Genomic DNA, 26,143 nt, shown 5'->3' with positions numbered 1-26,143 from the left:
CCCTTCCAAAACCAAGTTACTAAAGGAGGGCAAGTTTTCCAATATATACAAAAGACTGAAAATCAAGGAAAAGATTCATGCAAAAGTTACAGGTGGGAAAAAAATAATAATCAAAAGCCAACCTTTCAAGAATTACACCCTCTTCATCAGACCACGGAAAGTGTTACTTAAGGGCCCAACCTGCAAAGAATTACCCATATGATTTGTTCCATTGACTCCCTCTAAGTTCAGCAGGATTAATCACGTTCAAGAAAGCCATTTTATGCTTGCAGAAGTGGAGGGTTTTTTTCCCTTCGAGATGGATTCAAAACCTTTTGAATTCAATAGGAGTCTTTGCAATTATTTAGGGATGAGATAGGGACCCTAAATACCTTGAGATTCTCTTCAGGACTAGAGTATTGCTATTACTTAAATTTTCTTCCTGTTAACTTACTTTGCACTTTTACCAGTATGTTTGTTAATAGACCAAGACTTTCAAAAACAATTACTGATTTTGAACGTACAAATTTAGCACACTTACAATGGACTTGACAGTCACAAAGCGCCTGAAAAGGGAACACCAACTCTCCTTCCCCTCCAAAGGACTCTGGTTTCAAGGAATCTCGATACGATGACTTAAAAATTGAAGCAACCTAATCACCAGTCATGTACCATCTTTACTTCCTTTATGAAAGAAAAATCCTAGCTACTCATCAAAACCTATTTAAGAAATCCATTTTCTGTTATCCTGAAGACACAGGAATCTATTAAACGTTATAGAATTGATAAAATATTAATTTTACCTGTTCAGCAAAAAAGGAGATGACTGTAAATACAATAAGTGTTACTAGAACACAATGCGTCCAGAATTTTAGCTTGTCTCTATATGCCCTCCTGCACAAAGAAAGAACAGAAAAACAGCTTCATGTATTATAAATGCAAATATATACACTTCAAAGAGTTTGCATGAAACAGGTAAAGAAAGTTTTTTCCAGTACTTAAAGGGTGGTGAGGAGGATGGAGACTCTCTCTTCACACAGAGCCACAGAGGACAAGGGGCAACAGGTACAAGTTGGACTGGGAGAGATTTCATCTTGATATAAGAATTTATTTTTTTTTTCCTCACAGTGAGAACAACCATCCACTGGGACAACCTCCCCAAGGACGTGGTGTAGTCCCCACCACTGGAGGTTTTCAAGACGCATCTGGACAGGGTGCTAGATAATTTCATCTAGGCTCCCTTTCCCACAAAAGGTTGAGCCAGGTGATCTTTCAAGGTCCTTTCCAACCTGGGCTGTCCTATGATTCTGTAGAACATTTTATGAAAATGGTTTTCCACCAGCACTTCAAGCATGCTTTAACCCATCCCGGTAGAAATCTGCTTTGGCTACAAACAAGTCAAAATAAAGTGATCTTTTGAAGCTAATAAAGTCTTGATTAACGTCCTCAAAAAGTGAGCCAACAATACGTCTGCTCCTCCAGACCAAAGTTCTACAGCTAACTGCTGAAACGGGTTTGTCTCCCACTCCCTCTGCCACTGCCACAGCAGGGTTCGTAGCACTTCAATTCACACCTATTGTCACCCACAATCCTGATTCCTTCTACAGTTCCTCTAATATTTTCTCTTTCCTTACTAACAACTATTTCTCAGAATTTGCTGATCAGCACCAAAATTACTATACTGGTCTTCTTGTCTCATTTTTAGCACTGTACCTGCCAACCTTTTGCTTGTATTCCCAAATCAACTACCCCAATTTCTGAAGTTATTATTTATAAAATGGCAAGAGGTAAACAGACAAAAATTTCACACATTATGTAAAAATGAGGCACACGTATCTTTTCTCATGGTTATCCACCTGATTATTGCTGACTGACAGATAAAAAAAAATCACTTAGAAATGTAACAGTTTATATTACCACTCTGCAATGGGCATTCCAAACAATGTGGGGTTTTTACCATTTAAAAAAAGCCATTTAAAAAGTCCTGAATTACTTTTTTTAAAACAAAACAAAACAAAACAAAACACATTTTCTTTTAAATAGGTTACAGCCAATCAATGAAATGTTAATGATTTTATGAACACCAAAAACCCCAAATTCTCTAAACCTCAAATTTTAGTCCATTCAAATCTTTTCACCTTATTTTCACTGTTAACTCCTTCATGACAATGCTAAGGAAAAAAAAAATGGCTTGTACCAGTGTGTTCTATAATTATATGCTATCGCACTACAGTAACTTGAAGAGAACCAGTGTAACATACCATTCTTGGAGTTCATGCATGTGAAGGAAACGATTCCGATATTCTCTTGGCAGTTCAAATTGTGAAGGTATGGGAAACATTGATTCATAAAAATCCCTAAGCACCGCTTTCACTGTCTGAGCATCCTTATGATTGTGATCAATATTGTCATTTAGGCAAACAAATTTTCTAGAAAATAAGAAGTCATCATTACAATATTTCTTTAATAATATAGCAAAGGTATTGGCAAACCAAGAACACAAACAGAATCCTTTTAAACAAAATTGATACAGTATCCTTTTAAAACCAAATGGATACATTTGATAATGGTAGTCAGTTTCCTTATTGTTGTATTCTTTTAAATTAATTTTATTTGAATTCGAAGAGCACCAGGCTGACAGTGAGTCAAACCCATTTAGGAATCCAATGACAAGCCACATTTCTCTCTCCCTTCTATTTATATAATGCTGCCATCTAATGGGCACTAGCATGCATCATCCTAAAGCCCACCACTGGATACAGACAACCAGTTACAAGGTCAGCATTATGATTTGGGTAAGGGTTTTTATAGTTTTAAGTAAATTATCCTGAGTAAAGTATCTTAAATAACAAAGTGAACGCCACCACAGGAGGTCAGCATACTAAATTATTAGTATTTTACTGTGTATACTGCAGTCTTCAGAGAAAGTCAACGTAAAAACTGTAGAAGATTGTACAAGAGAAGGCAAAGCTTGGTCCCCAGGCTCTGAGTTACTGAGAACAATTTATAATTTGGGCAGGACATGACCTAAAGCTGAACTTGTGTAATCAACCAAAATACAAACAATAACCCGGATAGAATTTATATGGAAATCACTGTGAGCAAATAAGCATGCTCCCAATAATGCCTCTTGCAAAGAGTTATTTCTCATATAAGAAACATTCAACTATCTAAGTTACTGCAAATTATAGAAACTAGAGCTGCAGCTAGTGTGCTAGGCTGCTATGTACCCTTGGCCGCTCTGAGCTGGTGCTTGACAACAAAAATTCCCTTTCCCACATATGGGCAAGGTTTATTTATATTGTGAGATACAAGACCCTTACATTTTCCCCAGAGAGAGAAATCATATCTGGTGACATATGCCTTGTAATTGCTAACCTTTGTAAATAAGTAGTTCTGGTCAGCTGTATTCTCTATAGTATGGTGTGCTCTTTCAAAGAGCAAAGTTCAGACTTCCTACATGAAGCTGGAAATAAGCAGACCTCTAGAGCACATGAACAGGCCTACAGAGAGCATTACCACTTTTCTTCAGTCTGTACTGAATCCGGCATAATTAGTAACCTTGCTCTAGACAATGATGTGCAGGGGACAAACAGTCATTCAAATTGCTACATCTGAGAAGAACAAAATATGCCTCTCCTCTTCAAAGGTGAGCAGGCTATGTCTACACTATCAAGTAATACTAAGCAAAGCAGCTGGTTATGGCAATCATATGTCTACACTATAAGTGTTTTGGGAGTTCACTCTGGACTATCCCTGACCTTGTCCCTTGGACTGGCAGCTCATTAGCCCTGGGAATGCAGTAGCTGCACTCCTGGAGTGTATATCCCTGTTCAGTTTCATCGGAAAGAGGTGCAGTTTACAGACTGAGAGGCTGCCACACATAGCAAACCAAAGCATGGTAGGTGGGAGCAATGAGGATATCAATCTGTTTCATGTGGAAAGACTGTTTTAATGCACCCAAAAGAAACCAAATCTGACATTCGTTTGGATATTCCAGAATTAATGCCTAGATGATTAAGGCTCACTTTTTCTTAAGGATGCAAAACAAACGTTTTAGGCAGCTCAGTAAGGGAACAATACTTTTAGTTCATCCCAAGAGAGGCACTGAATATCTATTTCAGAGACTGTGTATAATTATTATGTTGTTTTATATGCAGGGAAAACACGGCAAAGAGAAGGAAATGGCATACCTACATAGCCATGCCGGCTCTCCTTTGCTAACAAGATATGACTACAGCACTGCACTAGACTTTGCAGGAATACAGCCCAGCAATTGACTCAACCTCCCTTCACGAACCACCCAACTATCTGGGACTACAATGCATTATTGTTCCTCTGGAGAAAAAAAAAAAAAAAAACAACCACAAGGGTATGCATATATGGAGTCTCAGGCTGAGTCCATAATAGCATGCCAGTGCATCAAATGAAAATTAGGGAACGTTCAAGACAGCTCAGCTCACCTGCTCATCTTGCTTGCTGAGGCTCCTGAGACAACAGACTAGACACCCTTACTCAAACACATCCTCATATAAGGATGCAATCACTCCACAGAATCAGCAGCTCCATTTTAAGTTGCTAGAAGGCCTCAATACTTTAGGCATATTCACACCACAACCAACATACCATCAGGATCAAGTCTGACATCAGCAACCACCTTTCAAAATAAGCTGCCAGTGATGGCAAGCCTGAATTTGAACACTGAAGGTGAGAAACTCATGTTACATGCCTTCCTTGGGCCTAACAGAAGGCTTGAAATCATACCTACGTTTCAAGAAAAAGTTCTAGCCAGCAGATACAAAGACATGGAGAAGGAATAGGAAGCAGCAGGATAAGTTAGGGCATTGCCCGCTCTTCTGTTGAACCGGGTCATTGTGGGAACTCGAACACAGGAGTTGTGGCCAGAAGGCACTCTTTTAAGGAGAAGCAATAGATACAAACCACCTTCAGCTGCAAAACAGCTCAAGATTACCATTCCCCTTTCTCAATTAATGACCTAGCAAGTAGTACCGTGTGACAGGCAAGTGAAAACCTGCTCTCGATCTACAAATGCAAATAATGGTGTAGCTTTACAGGCAGCTGAGATTACACAATAGCTTGCTGTGACCTGCAAGAGGAGGTTTAACCTTCCCTGGCCCAAGGTACCTGGTCCTACTTTCCTCCTTACTCTGTTTTTTGACACCTGTCAGACCTCCTCCTTGAGGCCAAACTCATTAAACTCTCCAGTTTTCTAAAGACAGAACCAAGATGCAAGACAAGAGTGTGCAACCGCTAGGAAGGAAGGAGAGGAGACGGGTGGAGATGAAGGCACTGTCTCACTTTTAAGACAGCTGGCTATTAAATTATCTCACCCATGCCTTGCTGAAGCCTGTCTTATGCAATGGGCTCAGGACTACAGTTAAATGCTTCTGTGAAGCAGATTCAGACTTGAGTCTCAAATACAGCATCCTTTGCTTTGCAAGGTGGTTGCTGTGAAATGTATTCCAGGACATTTATTTTCCCCCATTTACCTCACAGTCATTTCAGAAGCCTAATTCAAGACTACAGAGCCTACTGTCAGATTTGAGTATCTAAACCTTTCACCACTGCAGAGTGGAAAAACAGACGACTACCTTCTGGCTTTGTATGGTTTCTCACCAAGTATTAAAAAAAAGAAAAAGAATAATTAATACCTCTTGACATGTTGTAACAGAGCATGAAAGCTTAATGGCTATGCAAAACTGATTTTGTAACAAAATAATCCACGCTTAAGTTTTATACTGCTACATAAAGCAGCTCAAAATGTTCTTCCTTGAAAATAAAACTACTTGCAATATAAACTGTATGCCCTCTACAATGGAAAAAAATGAAAGCCTGAAAAAATAGCTGAAGTTTTTCTATAAGTTTTCAAATGTTTTAGATATATAAAAGTGTAACAGAAATTAATGAGATAATCCCTAGCACAACGGAGAGAGCAGTCACTTATCTTCAGTTAAACAGAAAAAATTTGACATAGTTTTGGTTAAAATTGGTCTTGCCCTATAACACACAGTGTAGAAATACATTGCAATAAATTATTTTCTTTAATGCACAGTTTAAACAGTTGAAGCAGAAAGTGAAAACGACCTCAAAACTTCATACAAATCAAGAAACAGGATACCTGGGATTTTTTCGTATGTCATCCAGCTGACCAACCACGTGAGAAACATTTGTGCGAATCATTTTGAAGGCAATTTCCTCTTCTCCCATGATTTCAAACCTTATTATTAGAAAAAAAAAAAAATATTAATAGAACAACCTAAAGTCACATTCAATAACTACTTATTTTTTATTTAATAACATTTCTAATGTGACTGTCCCTGTCCAACCTTCATTAGAATTTATGATTTTATTTCTATCAGTACATTTACATTTTTTCAGCTAATGTTCTTGCACAGAACCACTTTCCTGCAGATTTATTAGTAGCAACCCATAAACCATGGAACTGAACTCTAGTACAGATTATGTAAGCTAGAAGTTTTGGCATAAGAGTAAGAATTAATCAGAAAGTAGACATAACACTTACTATGCTCTTTTTTTTTTTTTTAAACACACACAATTTACAATGGCAGTTTATAATTACACTTAAGACATGAGAAAACATGTTCTTAGTATCCAAATCACCAATCCCAGAAAAACCTTAAAATAGAGTACATAAAACTACAGCCTTAAATACAGATAAAATCTTCCTCACTCACCTAATCAATAACCACCTAATCAAAAGGGGGTCAAATGCTCTTTCAACAGTCTTACTAGAGGTACCACATTTGTACCAAGATAAAAGAGGTGAAAAATATAAGAAAAGACCCTGCCCGCTCCTTGAAGTCTCACCCGAGAACATATTCCATTTAAGCTCACAAAATGAATAATACAGTTATTCAACACTGAACTTCAACAGAACAAAAGAGCAGCTTGTATCTTAAACTGACCAATAATAATGTATTTATATCATTAAGCACAGCAAATCCTTGCCTCCACCCCAATATTTTTCAATCGTATTTGCTGTGTTAGCTTTTCAGTTTTAGCATAAACTTCCCTGGAAAGAGAATTATTTGTAAAGCTTACAGCACAACTTGAGGTATTATGAATTAATGTATGATAATGTACAAAAGCTACCCTTTATCTGTAACCTTCTTTCATTCTACAGTCTTATTTAACTCTGTAGCCACTCCTGGGGCAACTGCATGCTTCAGAGACTCCCCACCGCTCTCCCCTGCCCAACAGCGCTGGTGGGGCAATGGACGGGAGACAAGGCTATAAGCTCCACACCAGCAAACAGCCTCACTGGCATGCAATTGGTTTGCAGGTTTCAGAGAAGAAAGAACTGAGAGAACCTGATCTCCTACGCAAATACAATTATTCAGACAAACACATGGGCATGATCATGGTTCGTCCTGCCCTTTCCAAAAGGGGATGGAAACCTTTTTCTTCTCCCCCTCCTTACCTCCTTGCAGAAAAACTACAAGGTAGGTAGAGTTAAAATGCTTTTTCTTTTCTTTTTTTTAAGCTTCAGCAGAAGAAGGGATCAAGCAGATTTACAACTTCTAGGTACAGGATAGGCTCTTCCCTTCTTCTTTAACTGCCCTCACTCACTACATATCGTCAATTTATATAGCCATCTAAAGATACTCCACCTTACTGTCGCACAACACAAATGAGGATCTGGCCCTAGATGACACAAGTAGCATGGAAATATTTAGTCTACTAAATAAGAAACTATGAAGAAACCCCACATCATTCTGCACAATGAAACACAGATTAGTGGCTATCAGTATGTTTCTTCAATTCCACTGTTAAAATAAATTGAGCTAATATTTGTTAACACGCACATACAATCTCTGGTCATGTATGTATTTATAATTGTTATTGCTTTACAAAACCTAGCATGGGTTTTCACAGGACTTTAACAACATACCTGTATTTGTTTTTGTCCTTGTATGCCTTACGAATTCTGTCAGTCACAGGTTTGCAATTAGTCACTAGGTTTTTTGTTACTGGAGGCTGGAAGAAAACATTGCTTAGATTATAGGTTACTGAAAATCATGGAGTCTGTTATAAAGATGTACTTTGTAGAAAATGTATATTAGCTAGAAATGCCTGTGTACACTTCACTCTCCTGGAATGAAATGCACTAGTTTCTTGATCTGCTGTTGAGGAGAAAAAACAAAAACAACAAAAAAAGATACTGGTGCATAACATTACGATTCCCTATGCATACAAATAGTATATGAAAAATACACGTTATTTTTGGCAAAAATATTGCAATTTCTAGATTTCATCCTCAATAAAATATTCAGAAATTTTAGCTCATTTGACAGCTGTTTGACATTCCTCTGGTAGAAACGATCAGTAACACTGGCCAGCCAAACTCTGCAGAACAGCTGATACACATTAGGCCTTATTTCTATAACAAACTATGTTGAAACAACTCTGGAAAATAAAATCCCTGTTCTCAAAGGATATTTCTATGGTAGTAGACTCATTCCAAGAAACTTAGCTGTTACAGACAACAGAAGTAAAAATAAATTAGGCCTCTATACTAAACACAAACACTATTTTGTCACTATTTGAACTGACTGATAACATTACTACATTAGGCATTACTGCTTACATTAGTAATATTTTACTAAGTCTCTAAGAAGATGTTATTTGACATCATTCCCAACCACTCAGAATTATTTTTAACCCCATCTTAAAACATATTAATGGCAGCCATCCCTTATTACTACTCTACAATGTTTTTACTTCATAGAGTTTTGAAAACTGAATTGAGAGTCATAAAGAGGCAAAATAAAGTCAGGCTATACTGGATCCTCAGACTGTGCAGGATTCTCAAATCCACACTTCCTTTTCTTCAAATCAGGCTGACAGAATGGTTTTATTTGGTATATATAACTTTTCTGGAATTTAGACTTAAGGGAAAATATTTTTAAAACCTTGTAACATATCCTACTAAGAATACATGGCAGGATATGTGTCCAGAGGGGAGAAAAAGGAAAAAAAAAAAAAAAAATCAATGTCCATATACATTTATGTACACACATATTGTAGATCTCTGTACTATGATTTGCATGTGTTGAGGATCAATAATGCTGTTCTACCACCCAACAGTTCATGATCTGTACTCATCAAAATTATTTTTGCTTTGAAGCTATAAAACACCAGATCATCAATTTAGCAAAGTAAATGTACACTTTTTCAAATGCATAGGTCAATGCAGGAATTAAGTTTTCTTGTAAAAGAAATCTAGGTATTAGTATCAGATTTAAAGGTTCTAGATTCCTAAATTCCAGCAGATTTGAATGAGAATTTAACCACTAAAATAGAAACTAAGGACTTAAATCCTTAAGGAACATCTAGTCCTAAGACCTCAATTTTCATAGAATCACAGAACAGTTTAGATTGGAAGGGACCTCAGGAGCTCATCTGGTCCAACCCCCCTGCTCATGCAGGGGCACTTAGTGCCAGTTGCCCCGGACAATGTCTAGATGGCTTCTGAGTATCTCCAAGGATGGAGACTGCCCACAAAGGGGCAACCTACACCAGCACTTGGTCACCCTCACAGTAAAAAGTGTCCTGATGTTTAGAGGGAACTTCCTGTTTTCAGTTTGTGCCCATTACCTCTTGTAATGTTCTGTCACTGGGCACCAATGAGAAGAGCCTAACTCCATCTTCTTTGTGCCCTCCCTTCAGATATTTATATTCATTGATATGAATATAAATATCTGAAGGTATATATTCCTTCCGATTCCCCCTTGAGACGGCTCAGGTTCCCCCTTGAGACTGCTCTTCTTCAGATGAAACAGTCCCAGCTCTCTCAGCCTTTCCTCCTAAGAGAAATGGTCCTGTCTCAATCACCTTCACAGCCCTTCACTGTACTCGTTCCAGTATGTCCATGTGTCCCTTGTACTGACAAGCCTGGAACTGGACAAAGCACTACAGGTGTGGCCTCACCAGTGCTGAGTACAAGGGAAGGGTCACCTCCCTCAGCCTGCTGGCAACACTTCTCCTAATGCAGCCCTAGAGAATCTCAGCCACCTTTGCCACAAGGGCATGCTGCTGGTTCACGTTCAACTTGGTGTCCACCAGGACCCCCAGGTCCTTTTCTGCCACCCTGCTGGGTAACCCCCAGCATAATACTGGTGCACAGGGTTGTTCCTCCCAAGGTGCAGGACTTTGCACTTCACCTTGCTGAACTTCATGAGGTTCCTGTCAGCCCATCTTTGGAAGTTAAAAGGAGTTAGTCTGAAGCCTTAAAATTAGGAAGAATTATTCTAAAGATGTCCATCTAATGGTTTAGTAGTTTTTTGGATTTTGTTTTGTTTTTAAATACATGGGTTATACTTCAGATAAAGACTTACCAGAAAGTTCTAGTCAGAGAGGTATTTGGCTTACTGTCTTTTTGGTTCACAACAGTGGATTTTCTTAACAAGAATGACTTTTTAAATCCCATATATAATAACATTCTAAAGCTCAACTTCTCTCTGGTTTTGAAGGAAATTAATGGCTTTATAAGTTAGGAAGTAGCTTGAAAAATTTCATTTTATAACACTTACTTCACAGACACACAAGTAGAAATTTTTGTAAATACTTCCCTTACAGAAATCAAACCAGCTTTTCAAGCACAGTAAATAAAAGATACTTCGTTTCTTTCCTGACCATTTAAGACCAAAGTTTCTTACCAGATTGGGATCATAATACGCTTCCTGAGTTGGTGGAATGACATGGATCTGAGTGATGTTGGCAGGGAGAGATTTAGAGCAATTTATTAGCATCTGTTCTAGACCTGTCAAATCCTAACAGGAAGAAAAGAAAAAAAAACACAAGATGATCCTGTTTTCTCACTGACATAGTTCTAAAAATCCAGGGTGCGCAGACACATTTAATGTTATTTACATAACAAAATTTCATGCTACTGTTGGAAAAAGGAGACAATATTCAGCAGATGCAATTCAAGAACTGCTGAAGTCAGTGGGACTCCCCATATGGCTAAAGTAAAGCAAATGCTCAGTGCGTAGTTGAATTGATACCAGACAAAGCACGACTTAGTAATTTTCATTTAAAAATGGAAAACACACCTTTACTGATGATGTCAGGACAACATAGAATTCCCAAACCAGCAGTGCCATATTAAATCCCAAATCAAGCAAACAAACAGAAAAGTGAACTGAAAGGACAGGAAGAAGTTTTTCTGACTAAGGTATAGGTCAGGAACACACTAAAGCTGGGCTGTGTTCCAGCTATGCCTATGATTTTATGTGCTATTTCAAGAACAAGTTATTTTATTGGTTTGTGCTGATGCCTCTCTGTAAAGCAGTAGTACACTTTGTTCTCTACTAACTGTCTCTAAAGCGTAAGTCCTACACAGACCATGTCTCTTTGTTTATCAGGTTCCCAGAAACACAGAAATGTTAATCTTTGTACATACAGTATTTACTAGTATGACTTCTTTGCTACCCTTTTTCTCACTTCTTTCTTTAGGTCACAAGTTCCCCAGGGCAAGGACTGTCTTTTACCAAGCACAGCAGGATTCCACTCCTCACAGTGGCTTTTACCAGCGAACAACTTTTCTGACAAACTCACACTAACTGCTCTCTTGAAATTGGACACTAGTGATCCATTTTTCTGATATTGCTAGAACTCAATTTAATTGTTGACTCCATGTAACAACGATAAAGCAAAACACATTGTTATATTCTCCAGGTAAAATTTAAGAATTGCCAAATGTTACAGATGCTGTAAGCAAGGATAAATAAGGATCTGACTCATTTTAGTAGTTTTGGACTTTAAAACTGAAGTTACTCTAAAAGTTATTGGTAAGCAAAGAGTACCTGCAAACTTAATGGTAGTTCATGGATTCTCGTGGCCAACGTGCGAATCTCTCTGTCAGACAAAATGCCTGACTGGTCCGTATCAACCTCATTGAAGATCTGAGAAATGTTGAGTGGCTGGACAGCACTCATAAGATAGTAGAAATATGAAAAGGCAAACTGCATATCTTCTGAGTGCCGCACTTTGTGAAAAGATGTCTTGTCAAACTCATCCGGAAACCTATACAGGAATGTAAACTAATTTAGTACCCCAGTTTCTTAAAGCAAAATACTCCTTACCTAAAAACAAATTCTCACCTAGAATTTTAAAAAGGTCCCCAAGAGTCTCCTTATTTTAGCACAACTATCGTGTTGTAAAAAATCCCCTATTTCCCTTTTCAAAACATAATGTTAATGAGTAGCCGTCAACACACTTGAAATAGCTATAACAAAGCATCAACAGAAAGGCAGAATTAACTACAGTTTTACATTTTTCCAAAGACATACTCACATATCCTGTAGCTCTTGCATAACAGTGCGGTCAATCATGTGAGGCATATGAGCAGGTACTTTCCGAGATGTAAATCCAAATTTGCTGTTTAAAAGCTTATTTACATATCGAAGGGAATCAGCAAATGTATCTTTCAGCTGCCTTCCAAAATGTTTACCATCAGTAAAGTATGACATTTGTTTGAGTAGTGACTCTTCTTCCTAAACAGCAGGACAGGCATAAATCAAGGTTACATTACCAAAAAAGACCAAAACCATTAAACACATAAGAAAAATGACGTTCTAGCCAGGTGCCAACTCTTTCCAATATGTGAACACGGGAAATATTTTTCTTCATATTCCTTAGTTCTCTCTTTGAAAAGAAAAGATAAAAGGTAGCCTTTTCCTTAAAATTTTCATGTTTTTAGGAAAAGTAGTCTATAAAAAAACTTCCTTGATACTTGAGCTCTGACACTTCACACACACACACTACAGTCCCTGTTTGCTATCAGATTTATTTGTAATATTGCATTTTTTTAATGATTATTCATCCACATTTGACAAACTGAAATGTTACGAATACAAAGATTCCTCATGCAAAATCCAATCTCAGATGAAGAGAAAAAGGTAGCCTTTTAAAAACATAGCCCCTTTGCCATTTGGTGTAGTGCAAAGCAGTTGCTACCAACTAAAGCACAACCTCTATCTTCTCTTCTAGAGGTTTTCAAAACTGCCAAAATGCTTTGGCTGGAAGCAGAGGAAGCTTCCTACATGTCTTCTTGACACAGTCTGGATACTCAATTTTGTTGGCAGACTTTCAATTTAACTTTTAGAGCTCAAGTACTTACCATTATACATATTTTTTTTACTTTTTTTTTTTTAATAGACTGGATCCATATTTGCACAATTGCAATCAAAACAAAATTTGAGCTTTCTGTTGTAGTGCTGTGTATGTCTGAATAATAACACTGTGCCAACATACAATAAATAAAAAGTGAATCTGACTAAAAAAAGCAGTAGAAAGGGAACAGAAATGACTATTCAGCTTGTACTACCTAGCTAAGAGAGGCCCAGATAATAAATGAATTACGTGAAAAGTCAAAAGGAGCTTTGAAGAAAGATCTCAGTATTTGCCTCAAAGAAAGACACATTCCAAATGTATAGATCATATTGACAGTATTCCACTAAATGCAGAAAGATGCAACTATTCCAATATGCAATGACATTAAAATACTCACATCAAGAAGGTCCTGGAAATACTTCTTTTTCTCCCATGGCAAAAAGCCTTGGTAACTTTCCGCATAAGACTGTAATTTTCTTCCCACTAGTCCCTCCCTTGCATTTGTATCCACCTTCACACCCCCTTTTCCTCCTTCTATTCCTTGTGTGTCTTCTCCAGTATCTAAATTCACAGTATGTCTTGATTTCTGGGTTTCCCTTAATATGAGTGCATTCAATACTTTTTCTCGAGTTTCATTTTTATTTCCTATGATCTGGGAGGGAAGTGTGGATTTAGGCTTTACTTTATAAATAGGTTTGTTTGTGTTCATTGTCACAAGAGTCCCCTTTGTTCCTGTAAGCCTTAAAGGAAATTCTTCATTTGCTTTTATTGTTTTTATTTTGCTATTGTTTACATCTTTATAAGGCTTCTGCCAGCTGGTACGGTTCTTCTGATCTTCTGAACGATTATGCACGCCTTTCTTTTCCAGGCCTATAATACTCTTTACTGTAGTTAAGAACTGGAAAGTTCTCAGGAGGGCAGCTTTGGATAGGTTAAACCCTTTCTGAGTGATATCACCATTTAGTAGTTTTAAGTCCAGGTTCTGCAGTGCTAGCTGAACATCTTCAGGAAGGAGAGACACATTTACTGATGGTATTATCACCTCTTCATGTAGACTCTCTTGTGTGCCATTTCGACGTCTCTTGACTCTTGGAAAGCGTTTTTCTTCAGGAATATCCTCAAATATCATTTCAGCTTCTGGTATAGATGTTACGGTTTTAAAATCAGAGTTGGATTTTTGCATTGAAGTTGTGTTCAATTTTGGTTCCTCTCTAGTATCAGCTTCAACAGCTATCTGCATTTTAAACTCTTCATCATTCTTATTTAGAAACGTAAGGTTAAAATAGATCACAGTTGCATTCATGCCACTATGCATTATGAGGTGGATAGTCTTCCATTTGTTAGCAACTGAAGCATGTCGGATAATTGGGTTATCACTATATGAACCCTCAATTCCTTTCTTGGCTATTTCACTGAAGCTGAAGTAGGGCAGACATTCACCTTTGGGAATAACATAGTAGGTCTGATTAAGCTGAAGCGTCACCTTATACATCTCTTCAAAGTGATCTGGAAAAACACCACGAAACACAATTTGCAGTGTGACACTTATCTTTCAGTCTTTTTAAATTGTAATATGCCCACCTAGATTCACTATATTAGCAGGGAGAGAGCTTTGTGAAAGAACACTTACTGTAGCTTCCAGTTTCTTGCTAACCTACCTTTAATAATGAATGACTAGAACATATTCAGATATATAAAGCTGCCAGACATTCCAGTGGTAATTCTAAAAGCCAGTATAATTTATCACTCTTTCAGTCTCTACCTGAAGAGCTTAAGTGGCTCGTTATCACATGTCACTTAAAATTATGTATCAATCATAAGTAACATGCCCATACTACATTTTTGCCACATTTTAGTAGATTTATGTTACATCACTTGGATTTCACTACTACATTTCATCTTGATTTGAGACTTCCAAAATCAGATAGGCTGAATCAAACTTCTCCCTCCCAAAGCAGAAGACAGATTATCTGTCAACTCACATGAACAAAACCTCATTGCCAGCAACAGAATTACCAGCAACGCATGTGTCTGAGGTGAGACGCAGGGAAGCCTCTACTCTTCCAAACAGGCCAAATTCTTCCAGTTCTGTCCCCCTGCCTATACCAGACAGCACTCTCAATCACTTCATTCACTCCTGCTAGTCTTTCATACCAAAATAAACTTCAGACAACTTCACAGGTGCCTAAAAGTAGTCTTTGGCAAGAGCCCAGAGCCAGGCTTGAACTCGTGCTGTCAGTATCAGAGAGGTTCTTTAGATTTCTTAACCACTACGGCTATCATCAAGTCAGCTGTCCTTATTTGGGTAAAGACTGCTTGCATAGCTGAAATGTAATTTCTTCATTTAAAAGGTAAGCCTCTTGGGACAAGGAGTTTGATAATTGCCACTCTGTAAAGTATCTAGCACCCCACCCATGCTTGGTCAATAACAGTTTTATTAAATAAAGCAGTGCATAATATTGATTCAGGTTTGGATTAATGAATACAAGATGCATCTGAGTTTTTTCTTCAGCTGCTAGCAGCTCGTTCCCACAACTATACAGGGCATTTTAACCCAATCTGAGAGTAACAATGAACCAAAAAAGTGAGGTAATTCAAAAGAATCCCTACAGAAATGTTATCAGCAATGTATTTCGCATACCCTGCCCACAGTCACCAGCATCAAATCCACAGGAGAGGACATTGCAGGCCTGATCGCAGAATTTGTCTGCTAGCCAGGAATTAGCACAGCCTTGGTTACAGTATGAAACACCACTTATTCCTGCACCAAACTGCCATGGTGGTCCATTCCCGATACCTCCAACTGCACCTCCACCAGCAACATAGCGACTACCCCCACTGTTACCTACAGGGAGAGAAAAGAAAACCAAAAAACCCCAGTCATTTCAAATCCTTATTTCTGAGGAAAGACACACTTTAAGCCACAGTGTTAAAGCTAGACTGAAGAGTCGAAAACCTTATTTACCGCCAGTGAAATTAAAATGGGGCAAATGCTAACTAGACCTCTGTGAATTAGTGTAAAATTTATAGCGTATAGAAGTTTAGGAACCAACTCAAAGCTGCAACAAAAATACCAACATATTTTTTCTTAACTTCAAAAAGGCGTGCAGAAGACTAGTTTATTTCTCATGCTTGCAGTCTTGATTTTATGGCACCTAGAGTGGTATCACTTCCTCAGTCCAGAAGTTCTCCTTCTGAAAATTGGATCTAGGAACTAATGGTGCAGCTTTACAGTCCTGTTATTATTTGGATTCTAAGTCCAAACAATATATAATGTTTATATATATTATACAGTAATATATAATAATAATATGAATTTCAAAAACCTTCCTTTCAGTTAGTCAAATTTGGTACCCAAAGAAGGATTTTCCTATGCTCTACTATTTACTGTCATTTTCCATAGAAATTTGTAGTTTGCAGGAAATAAGGTTTTAATCTGTAAACCAATTTTTCTTTTATTATTAAAGGAGGCAAATTTTGTAGTTACAGGAGAATGACAAATTACAGAATTACTTCTTTAAGAAAAACCAAACAGTTCACTTTTTCTAAATTTAACATTGCTGTCTTACCAATGCAATCACCTCCATCCCAATCACATGCTGAGTTATTACAGGCTTTATCACAGTAACCATCTTTAATCCATGAGCCAGGACATCCCTCAGCACAGTTTGGCACAGGCCAAGTCAAGTAAACCTGGAACAACATCATAGTCTGAGACAAGGACTGCAAACAGAAGTCAACTGAGCTTGTTTCTTGGAATACAGAGACTTAATGCCTCCCTGTGTACAGTGCCAAGTATTCACAAAGCTTTACAAACAGCATTTAAACCTTTGAAGTTAACGTTATCCCTTTCAAATAGAAGGAAGGACTGAAGAATTCCCAAGGCCATACAGCAAGGCAGCAACAGCCAGAAATAGAAAGCAGGACTTCCCAAATTCTCTTCCACAAACCATATTCCAATGCAAATTAATATTTTATCTTTTATCAGATAAGAAGGGGGAACTTAAACTCTGAAATAGCTCTGCAGTTCATTGTTCTCCTGACTCAAAATGTTTCTTCATTACTAACCAGTCATGAGATAAGCAGCACATGTTGAACATAATCCCTGAAGCATCTGATCCTCTATGACTTAAATAATTCTAAGAATTGCCAAGATAAAAAAAAATTGTGTGGGTGTGTGTATTTTCAACTGGGGAGGCATTAAAAACCGCACACATTTTCCTTTAGGCCTTATTGTTTCATCATTTTAGCAGCGTGTTTCCTGTTGAAACACTTACTGTGATCAGGTTATCACAAACAACACTGCACCTAAGCTGACTTTATCATCATAACTGAGAATAACTGAAGAAGAACAGAAATGCACTAACAATATGATTCTGCAATTATACTGCCTACATCCTTAAAGATTTAAAACAACTAAAAGCCTCCTAACTTCCTCAAGTACTGAAACAGTAATTTTAGGGTAGCTTAAACTGGTTTTGTACAACCCTTCTGTGTGAGTACACAAGTGTGCACATCTGCCTGCATGAAGTGTTTAATTCAGTGATCTCTAGAGTCTTGTGTACTTACTGCTTTAATGTAAATAATAAAATATAAATCTTAATTTCTTCCTCCGTGTTGCTCTTGTAGATGAAGCTTATGGATGAAAACTCTGCAGGCAACCAGTCTTTACACATGACTATTGCTAATGTTTCCTCAGGCTACTTGCCTTGCTTAACCCCAGTTGTTGATAATAAGTCTGCTGAAAGACTAAATTATTTGATGTTCATGAACATGCAACAATATATCTTGTAGTAAATAACGATATATTTATGATTATATATAGATTGGGCAAAGATACTATGGGTGTCTGGAACAGAGGTAATTAATGGTAAATTTAAATATTAGACCAGTTTGAATGTCACCTGACCTCAGTGTTCCCATGGAAGAATTAATTTAGGTTTGTTTTGAACATTTTGCACAAAACAAAAAGAATTTAAGAGGGAAGGAAGACTGACAGCTCCCAACCATCACAATAGTCTTACCAGTGCTTCAACAGAAAGTGGGAGAATTAGAGAACACTGATAAACTAAAGCATAAAGCCTGACAGAAGAACCATTGTACTGCCAGAAACCAGTGACTGAATATGAATAAAAGTAATTATGCAACCCAAACATCAACACAGCACACATACAAAAAGAGACAGAGCCCTCCCCAACCTGCACCTTTACTAACAATTGTCTGTTTAAGAATATTGAAGCTGTAGAGGTAAAAGGGGGAGTGAAGGCAAATCTTCTTATATTTGCTCTGCCTTTCTTTTATTTTTATTATATTAGCATAGAAGTTTTACTTTGATAATGGCTTACCTTTTGACCTTTAGAGTGACTGTAAAAATCATCAGGCCAAACATCCTTCCCAAACATAACATCATCATTGAGATAGATAAACTTCTGAGAGAGGCCACTGATACGATGAATGTGACTTTCAATAGCTGGTGAACTGAAGGTAGGCAAGTGACTCACATTCTGAAATATTTCCTAAAAAAAAAAAAAAAGCCCCAATAATCCAAAACAGTTTCAGAAATAAATAAAAAAACCCCAAACTATACAAGGTCAGGCACATCAGATATTTACCACTTATCTACTAAAAAAAAAAATAAATTTATCAGGAACAAGAAGAGATATGAAAGACAAAAAAAGTGAAAATATTTTAGCCAAAACACCCCACCAAACCAACCGTCACTATCTCATTTTCCCACTCAAAACCAGTTTCAAGCCTGCTGCTTAACTAAGAAACTGCACCTGTTTCAGTGCAAAGACACAAACTCCTCTTTCACCGGGTACTGGATCAGTCCCAGTGTACAAATATTTACACTTCTCATGCAGTACAGGCTGCACAAAGTTTCAAGCAAGTTGAACCTGTTCTAGCATTCAAAAAATCAGGATTCTTCCATCTCTTTCAAGTAACTTCAGAAGCAGACAGCAACAGAAGTTGAATCAGTATCTTGTTACCACTTAGTTTGCTCAGGGCTCCTATGACATGTCTAGATCCCAAAATTACTCCCGAATTCGTAATAAGAAGCTACTAGAGTATTTTTGTTTCACTTATGCAGGAAGCTTGAGGGATTCCCTTTCTCTTTTAAAATAAGCTTTTCAGAATGCTTAGCTACTTTTTTAGTCAGCATCTTCTTAGTTCCAGTAATTGCAATCCATCCTGTCTCAACAGAAGCTTATTACTGGTTATTACTGGTCCTGAGAGACTGTTTATGGATTCAGATCACATTTTCTTCTCCCCAGGTCTTTTATAAATAGACTTTATAAGGAAATTAGACACGGCTATACGGTACCTGAAGCCTCAGTATTTGGAAAAGGGGACTAAATGAAGGCTTGATATAGATTCAGTGACCTGCTTAGCCAAAATACAAAGACATACTAGGGTTTAATAAAACCAAGGATAAGATGGGGAAGAGGTGGTTACTTCTACCTTCCAAATACATGCAGCCTTTAGCTGAAAGGGTATAACTACATTTCAAAACAAACACAGAATCTTTACTAGTGGCACTTTCATGTTGGTATTTTTGTTTGTTTGGGGGTTTTGGTGGGAGTTTTTGTTTGGCTTTTACCTGATGTGTCACAATGGTTATACGAGGATTATCCAGGTTAAGCCAGGAAGGAATCTGACCATTAGTGACGATGAAAATATGTCGTACCCATGGGGCATGCCTCTCTATTGATCGTAACGAGTATCTCAACTCTTCATTATCTTCAAAACGGCTGGCAGAAATATCTTCATCCTGTTTAGACTATAAAAAGAAAAAAATATTTTCTTAGATTTCAAATAGAACATTCAAGTTCTGATCCAGTTAGGTAATAACAGCCTGCTTTACCATATGGGTGATTAACCATTTGAGAACTTACATTCAAAAATAAAAAGTATATTGATCAAGTACCATTATTCTTCTAAAGGATCATATTCTTCTGAATTATCAAGGTGAACAATACAATCTTCTGACATCAATGGCTGACCACCTGGTATCATCAGGATGTCTGCTGACCACACTGCAAGATGACAGTGCCTTGTATGATCCCAGCTATTGAAGAAAAAAACCCAGAAAAAACACAGCCTCTTGTTTTCCTGGATTATTAGTCTCATTTATTTCCTGATCTTGATGAAAAGCCAGGATGCATTTCAAATCCATAACATCACCTTTCAGAAATCCAGTTTTAAGAGGCTGGGGCCTTCCAAGTACATTGCATCATATGTTGTATATAGATGTCACCTAATATAGATATACTGGAAGTGTCATGATGTAGCAGCTCTTCAATTATCCTCTGCTCTTTTATTTTAAAGAATTTAAGCAGGAGAAAATTAACAAAACTGAGCCTAATATTCACAATCAGATAGCGAAATGTTTCCATATGCTTTTGTTAAAAAGACAACATTTTAATTAGAAGCTCTTCAGGTAAGTAACAAAATTAAGGTACCTGACACTAACATGTGTTTCTTTTCCCATTTATTAGAACTTAATAACCTTTCCTAAAAACAACAATTAAGGCTGCCTAAAAGGAACATTTCTAAAAGAAGAATGCCCAACTGAGACAGGAAACTCAAGAAAAATTTGAACGTATAACAATTACCATTTTCATTGCAGGTTCTACACACTGTAAATCAGTCTCCTTCTTTCCCAATATGTACAGTAACACAGCTTACACATTCTCAAAAACATAACAACTGAAAACATTTCAGCAACACCAGCATCCATTGGCTAGGTACCCATTTACAAAATAACGCATAATTTCAACATGGTGAAGCATAAAGTTTGAGTTCAGGGTTTGGATTAACAAGGAAAAGCTCCCCAAAAGCCAAGTTCACAGGATACAAAGGCAGACTGCAAGCTTTACTGGAAAGGGCACATTTTCTTTACCTATGCCACTTGATATTTACTGTAAAATTAAATTCTAGCACGAGAAAACACCCCAAGATTTTAGAAGATCTTATCTTGAAACAGACATCTTGTTATGTTATTTCTTTTTACTAAACTAAACATCCTTGCTTGTATCAAAAGCATTCAAAGTAAACCTCCTTTCCTTACATACATATGTATTTCATGTCTTCACAATTTTTAGAAGAGAAGTAATTAGCATTTTCTTAGCATATATGATGCTGCAAAGCAAAAAAAAATAAAATCCAAGAAACATATTGGAAAGGAGATAATCATGTTTGTTAATAAAGCCCCGTCTCCCTCACGCAAGAAGCCTGTTTATCAGTATCAGTTAAGCCTTTCAGGACTTGACTGCATGCAACTTTATCAGAACATGTGCAGAGGGCAAAATTTTTCACTTAGTGGAGAACACAAAAATTTCAATTAAGTGTCACTCTGATCCTTATTGCGAGATTTCAGAATTTGATAGTGCTCTCGTGATGCTTCTCACAACATAATAAATACTGGATTTCTTAACACTTCCAAGCTTCTGGAAGAAATCCCATGTTCCTTGTCATTGACCAGTTAGCCTCTACTTGCAATTTTTAAATACTACAACCTTTACATGCTGTAACAGAATTTACCTACCTGACTAACAGAGCTGAGGTCCCATAGCAAATAAGCAGGATTAAGCGTCAGTTCTTTTCCATCTATAGTCATGTTCTTCTTTGCTTGCTTGCTCAGTTCTTGGAAACCCTTAGGGTTATTCAGTTGCAAGAGAGCCACACTGGCTTCTGAATAGAGCTGCAACTATACAAGCAGAGAAAGTTTCTGGCATGCACTCACAGCAGCACTCTTCCTTTGCCAATTCCATCTTTTTGTTGCATTTTTCTTACTAGAGTTACTAATAAGAAAGACTGGTAAATGCTGTTTTTAAAGAACTATAGTTTTGTAAAAACACAAAGAAGGGCAGTAAAATGGGAAATGAAAAACATTTAAAGATACAGAACATTTCTAGATGCTTAATTTTCACTTTCCAAAGAAAATTTTCCTTTACACAATGATCCAGTAAAGCTGTCCGTGTTATAAATATTTCTGGAGTAAGTGAATAGTAAGTCCCCATCCATTCCCTCCCCCCCCCAATAACAAAATTCATATTTTATTACAACTTTATAATATGACTGAAAGAATAATACTTTTTTCTGTCTTAATCAAGCAATTCTTTTCTCAGAAAATTAAGGCCACCAATTCATCGTTGCTGTTTGAAGCGTGAAATTTTCAGAATGGTTTACAGATCAACCTACAGCTCAGAAATCTGAGATACAAAGGGCTCCAGAACTAATCCATGTGGGTCTCCAAGTCCTTAATGATGGCTGCCAATATGCTGTTAAGGTCATTTCTTAGTTGGGGACTGTTTGATCTGTTTGCTGTTTTTATCTCTTGCCACTAGTAAGTCTGTATATCAGATTTCATAATGCACAGGATAAGAAGGGGCTTGCACTACATGCCCTCTCTAACAACTAGTATAGCTTACAAATTGCAGGGCATCAAAACATTTCACTAGAAATATAGCATAACCCAATAAAATGTTGCATATACTGTGCGAAGGAGCATGAGCAGATACAAACAAGCTAAAAGCAGAACTGCACTTTGATTCTCCAAGTGCATGCATTCAACAGTCAGACTGAGGACAAATGCAGTTAATGATTAACATTTATTAGATGATATACTTAATTTTTGTTCCTTCACGCAACATAAGACAAACAAGCACGTCTACCAGATTTTCAGTTGCGTAAGATTTGTAAAAGCAATTCATAAGTTAACAAAATTTGAATACTGTCATGTGTGAAAACAGCAAACCCATCATAGTGTATTTCATAATACCCTTAAGTGATTTTTTTCTTTATTTTTTTAATTATATCTGACCCTTTCTGCTCATTTTAAAACACTTGTCCCAAAGTTAGCACAGCTTCCCTTAGCAAGACCAGCTGTCCCACTTGTGACATTTTAAAGCTGTTGATGCTTTGACTCATATGCTATTTGAGATCTTTCAATCTGACTTATGAGGGCTGCCATTAGAAAAATCTGATAAATCTCAGACCTTCCAGGGAATCATCTGAACCTACGGGTGGAAAGGATGGCTTCAGTAGCTAAATGGCTGAGGTATAGTTACGGACTGCAGCTAGCAACCTCCCAAAATATCAATATCAAAATGCTACAGATTGCAAAGCTGCCATCAGTGGGTATGTGCTTTATTTAGGAATACAACAGTGTCACACAGCCCCTTAGAATCTGTCATTTAAAACATACATATAACAAACCAAAAATATTACCATTCTAGAGCTTTGAAAGCATTTAAGAACATTTAGTTTCTCTTTGTTTCCACCAAAGTCCACAAAATAGATACCTGTACTACAGATTCCTAACAAGATTTATTACAAATACTTCTCCTTTTCCCCTACTAACACAGCATATATGCTCTAGGTTTTTAAATATGTAACAGTCCAAGCACAAATAAGAAGTAGTGGAAAAATGTGCTCCACTGCTCAGCATCAGCATTAAGATAATCCCTACACTGAATAGATTATTTTTATTACATCAGGGTTTTTTTTCCACTAATACCTTTTTTAAGAAACAAGTCTTTTCATAAGAAAAGCAATTGATAAAGTTAGATTTCAATAAAGTTATCTGGTGACATTACTAACTAGATTCTAATAAGTTGCAAGCTCTGCTCAGAGCATTTTGTTGCTGGTGTGTATTCAAAATGAAATTCTCCCCTGGCAGATTTTCTGATGTCTCACAGGTATCCTCCTCTCAGTGGGGACGCATGCGATTGCCCACTCCCTTGAAATATTATCTTCTAGAGATCATCTTCATCCTGACACAACAGGCCAGCAGATCCAAAGGTATTGTGAAAATAGAACAGAAAAACAGACAGCTAGATGCACAGAGTCAGCATGATCAGGTGAGCCTTGACTTCTAACACAGCAGGTTGAAAAGATGCTGTGCAGGCACACACACTGACCACCACGTGTGCATGTTTATATAATGCACTTGAAAATGAGACAGGAAAACTGCGTTCTCCCACCAGGAAATTCTAAATGCAGGTTCTCCTTTGGAGCCAGCATGTTTGGCAATGCTTAGACACACCAGACTAGGAGGCAGGCCAGATAGGCTATGCCACCCCATGCAGAAGTAAACTTTCATTTCCACACTCTCAAGGTAAGAGGCCTAAAGAGCAGGTTTGTTTTTTTTTTTTCTGAGATGGAACTTGTGACTCTTAACCAGTCTTTAAATTATTACACTTTATCTTCTTAATGGCCAAAGCTGATTATTAAGGAAATGAGACAATCCTTTTTTTCCACACTCCAGTATGAATATTGGGAAAACTCCTATGCCTACATACCAAGGGAAGGGGGAGGCATGTGTTGTGTTAAAGAGTTACAGCTTTACGAGTATGAAATATGGCTATCATTACATATTTATAAGGTAACTAGTAGGAGGGTCAACTTGGAGCCAAAAGCAATGCAATGCCTTAGGGTTTTGTTTTTTTTTTTTTTCCTACAAAGCTTACTTATTACATCTCTGTGAACATATAACATCAACTCCTGAGGGCACCTGTCTGTTCCATCAACTCTGACAAGAGCAGCAGTAAGAAGCTCAGACCCCCCACCCTCCAGATAGCGAGGACAGCAAACACCCAGCATCACTGTGCCTGTAGGTCCCTGTGTGGATAGTCTTCACTTAGTAAGATAAGGCCTTTAGAAGACACATTACAGCTCTTCCTTTCCAACATAACTTGTCCATATATGTGTACACATGCAGATTAAAGAGGAAACAATATTTTGCAAAGGAAGTAGATCTACAAGCTCTCAGCTTTCCCTGAAGCAATCAGGATATAAGGTCTTGAAGGAAAGTCACCTTTCTCCAAAAATTTTCACTACTGTGTGTGAAAAAGCGTTACCACGATAGCCTCAGAAAGCAAAATCAAACAAATCAAATCCCCTTGACCTTTCAATCCTTCCCTTGTCAGTCTTTATATCATTACCTAGCTTTTAAGTCACTAGTATCTCTTTTAGGCTGGACAACAATAGCTTTCTTTAGAAATGTAGTTAAGGGGGGGGAAAGGAAAAGTGAATAAAAAAAAAAAAATTCATTTGTTCTTCATGTATAGGTACAATGTAACATCTTCACAGCCTTTAAAGAAATATGGCTTAGCAGCAGACAACTGCACAACCAGAGTAACACCTCCATCTAGTGGCTTACTAATGCACCATTAAGAAAGCGTGGAAAATAAAAAGCAGCCAAATATAATTTTCAATCACACCTGTCATAACACACACAACTTAGAACAACAAACGTGACCAGCAGACACACTGCTGCTTACCTTTCATCTGGAAATAAACTTCTGTATCATTATATTACAGTGCAGGCCCTAAGTACAAAATTGCAGTAGACCATAACATACATAATTCACCTTGGAAATTGATTCATTATATATTAAAGCTTCACAGTTTAACCCCCTCTAGTTGAGCTCAGCTGCTTTTCTCGGAGATTTTTAGACTTTTAGAACAAGAAACACCTGGTCCAGATGTCCAAGCAATTTTTGGTCCTCTTTGGATTCAGAAGTTATTTCAAACAAACCAAAGCAATCCAATTAAAGCAGCATTACTACATTCAACACAAATGCACCAACAGCTACACTCCTCCTTTTCTCACCTTTCTTCCCTTTTAATAGCAGCAGTGTTGAATTTTTTTTATTATTATTTCTTTACTTCCAGCATTGGAAAAGCCACTTCGAGTATGAAGAAACCCATTAAGCATCAGGAGGCTGCTATGAGACACAAGTCTAGCCTAAACTCAGGCGTAACCTCCTTCCTCTCCACCAGGCATCTGACACCACTTCACAGACCTGAGGTGTTAACAGCAGAGGAATTTCTGCAAATTTTGGTGGCAACTGTAAACAACAAACCTTTCTTCTACTTAACTGTAACATTAACCTAGTGTCTCTCTCCTTGGAAAGGAGAAAACCTCCCTTGGTTACGTTTACCGTAACTGCCTACCTACAACATCCACTGAACAAAGAACTGATTCTGAGCTAGGATC

The 26,143-nt window shown here is 37.5% G+C and overlaps 1 protein-coding gene across 1 annotated transcript in view; it reads right to left on the bottom strand.

The window, feature by feature from the left end:
- GNPTAB (N-acetylglucosamine-1-phosphate transferase subunits alpha and beta) overlaps nucleotides 1–26,143 on the bottom strand; it is a 48,531-nt gene that overhangs the window by 1,593 nt on the left and 20,795 nt on the right. Inside the window, exons 8-20 of the mRNA XM_082498349.1 lie at nucleotides 21,686–21,847; nucleotides 19,739–19,918; nucleotides 18,483–18,653; nucleotides 16,707–16,830; nucleotides 15,779–15,982; nucleotides 13,535–14,643; nucleotides 12,319–12,518; nucleotides 11,829–12,048; nucleotides 10,680–10,793; nucleotides 7,913–7,998; nucleotides 6,119–6,217; nucleotides 2,241–2,408; nucleotides 783–873 (exon numbers count right to left, since the gene is read on the bottom strand). Of these exons, the coding sequence (XP_082354475.1) occupies nucleotides 783–873; nucleotides 2,241–2,408; nucleotides 6,119–6,217; nucleotides 7,913–7,998; nucleotides 10,680–10,793; nucleotides 11,829–12,048; nucleotides 12,319–12,518; nucleotides 13,535–14,643; nucleotides 15,779–15,982; nucleotides 16,707–16,830; nucleotides 18,483–18,653; nucleotides 19,739–19,918; nucleotides 21,686–21,847 (2,928 nt within the window). The remainder of the gene's footprint in view (nucleotides 1–782; nucleotides 874–2,240; nucleotides 2,409–6,118; nucleotides 6,218–7,912; nucleotides 7,999–10,679; nucleotides 10,794–11,828; nucleotides 12,049–12,318; nucleotides 12,519–13,534; nucleotides 14,644–15,778; nucleotides 15,983–16,706; nucleotides 16,831–18,482; nucleotides 18,654–19,738; nucleotides 19,919–21,685; nucleotides 21,848–26,143) is intronic.

Source organism: Vanellus vanellus, assembly GCF_965231255.1.
Source record: "Vanellus vanellus genome assembly, chromosome: 1".
Lineage (NCBI taxonomy): Eukaryota > Metazoa > Chordata > Aves > Charadriiformes > Charadriidae > Vanellus > Vanellus vanellus.
This window is presented reverse-complemented; position numbering and strand designations above follow the sequence as displayed.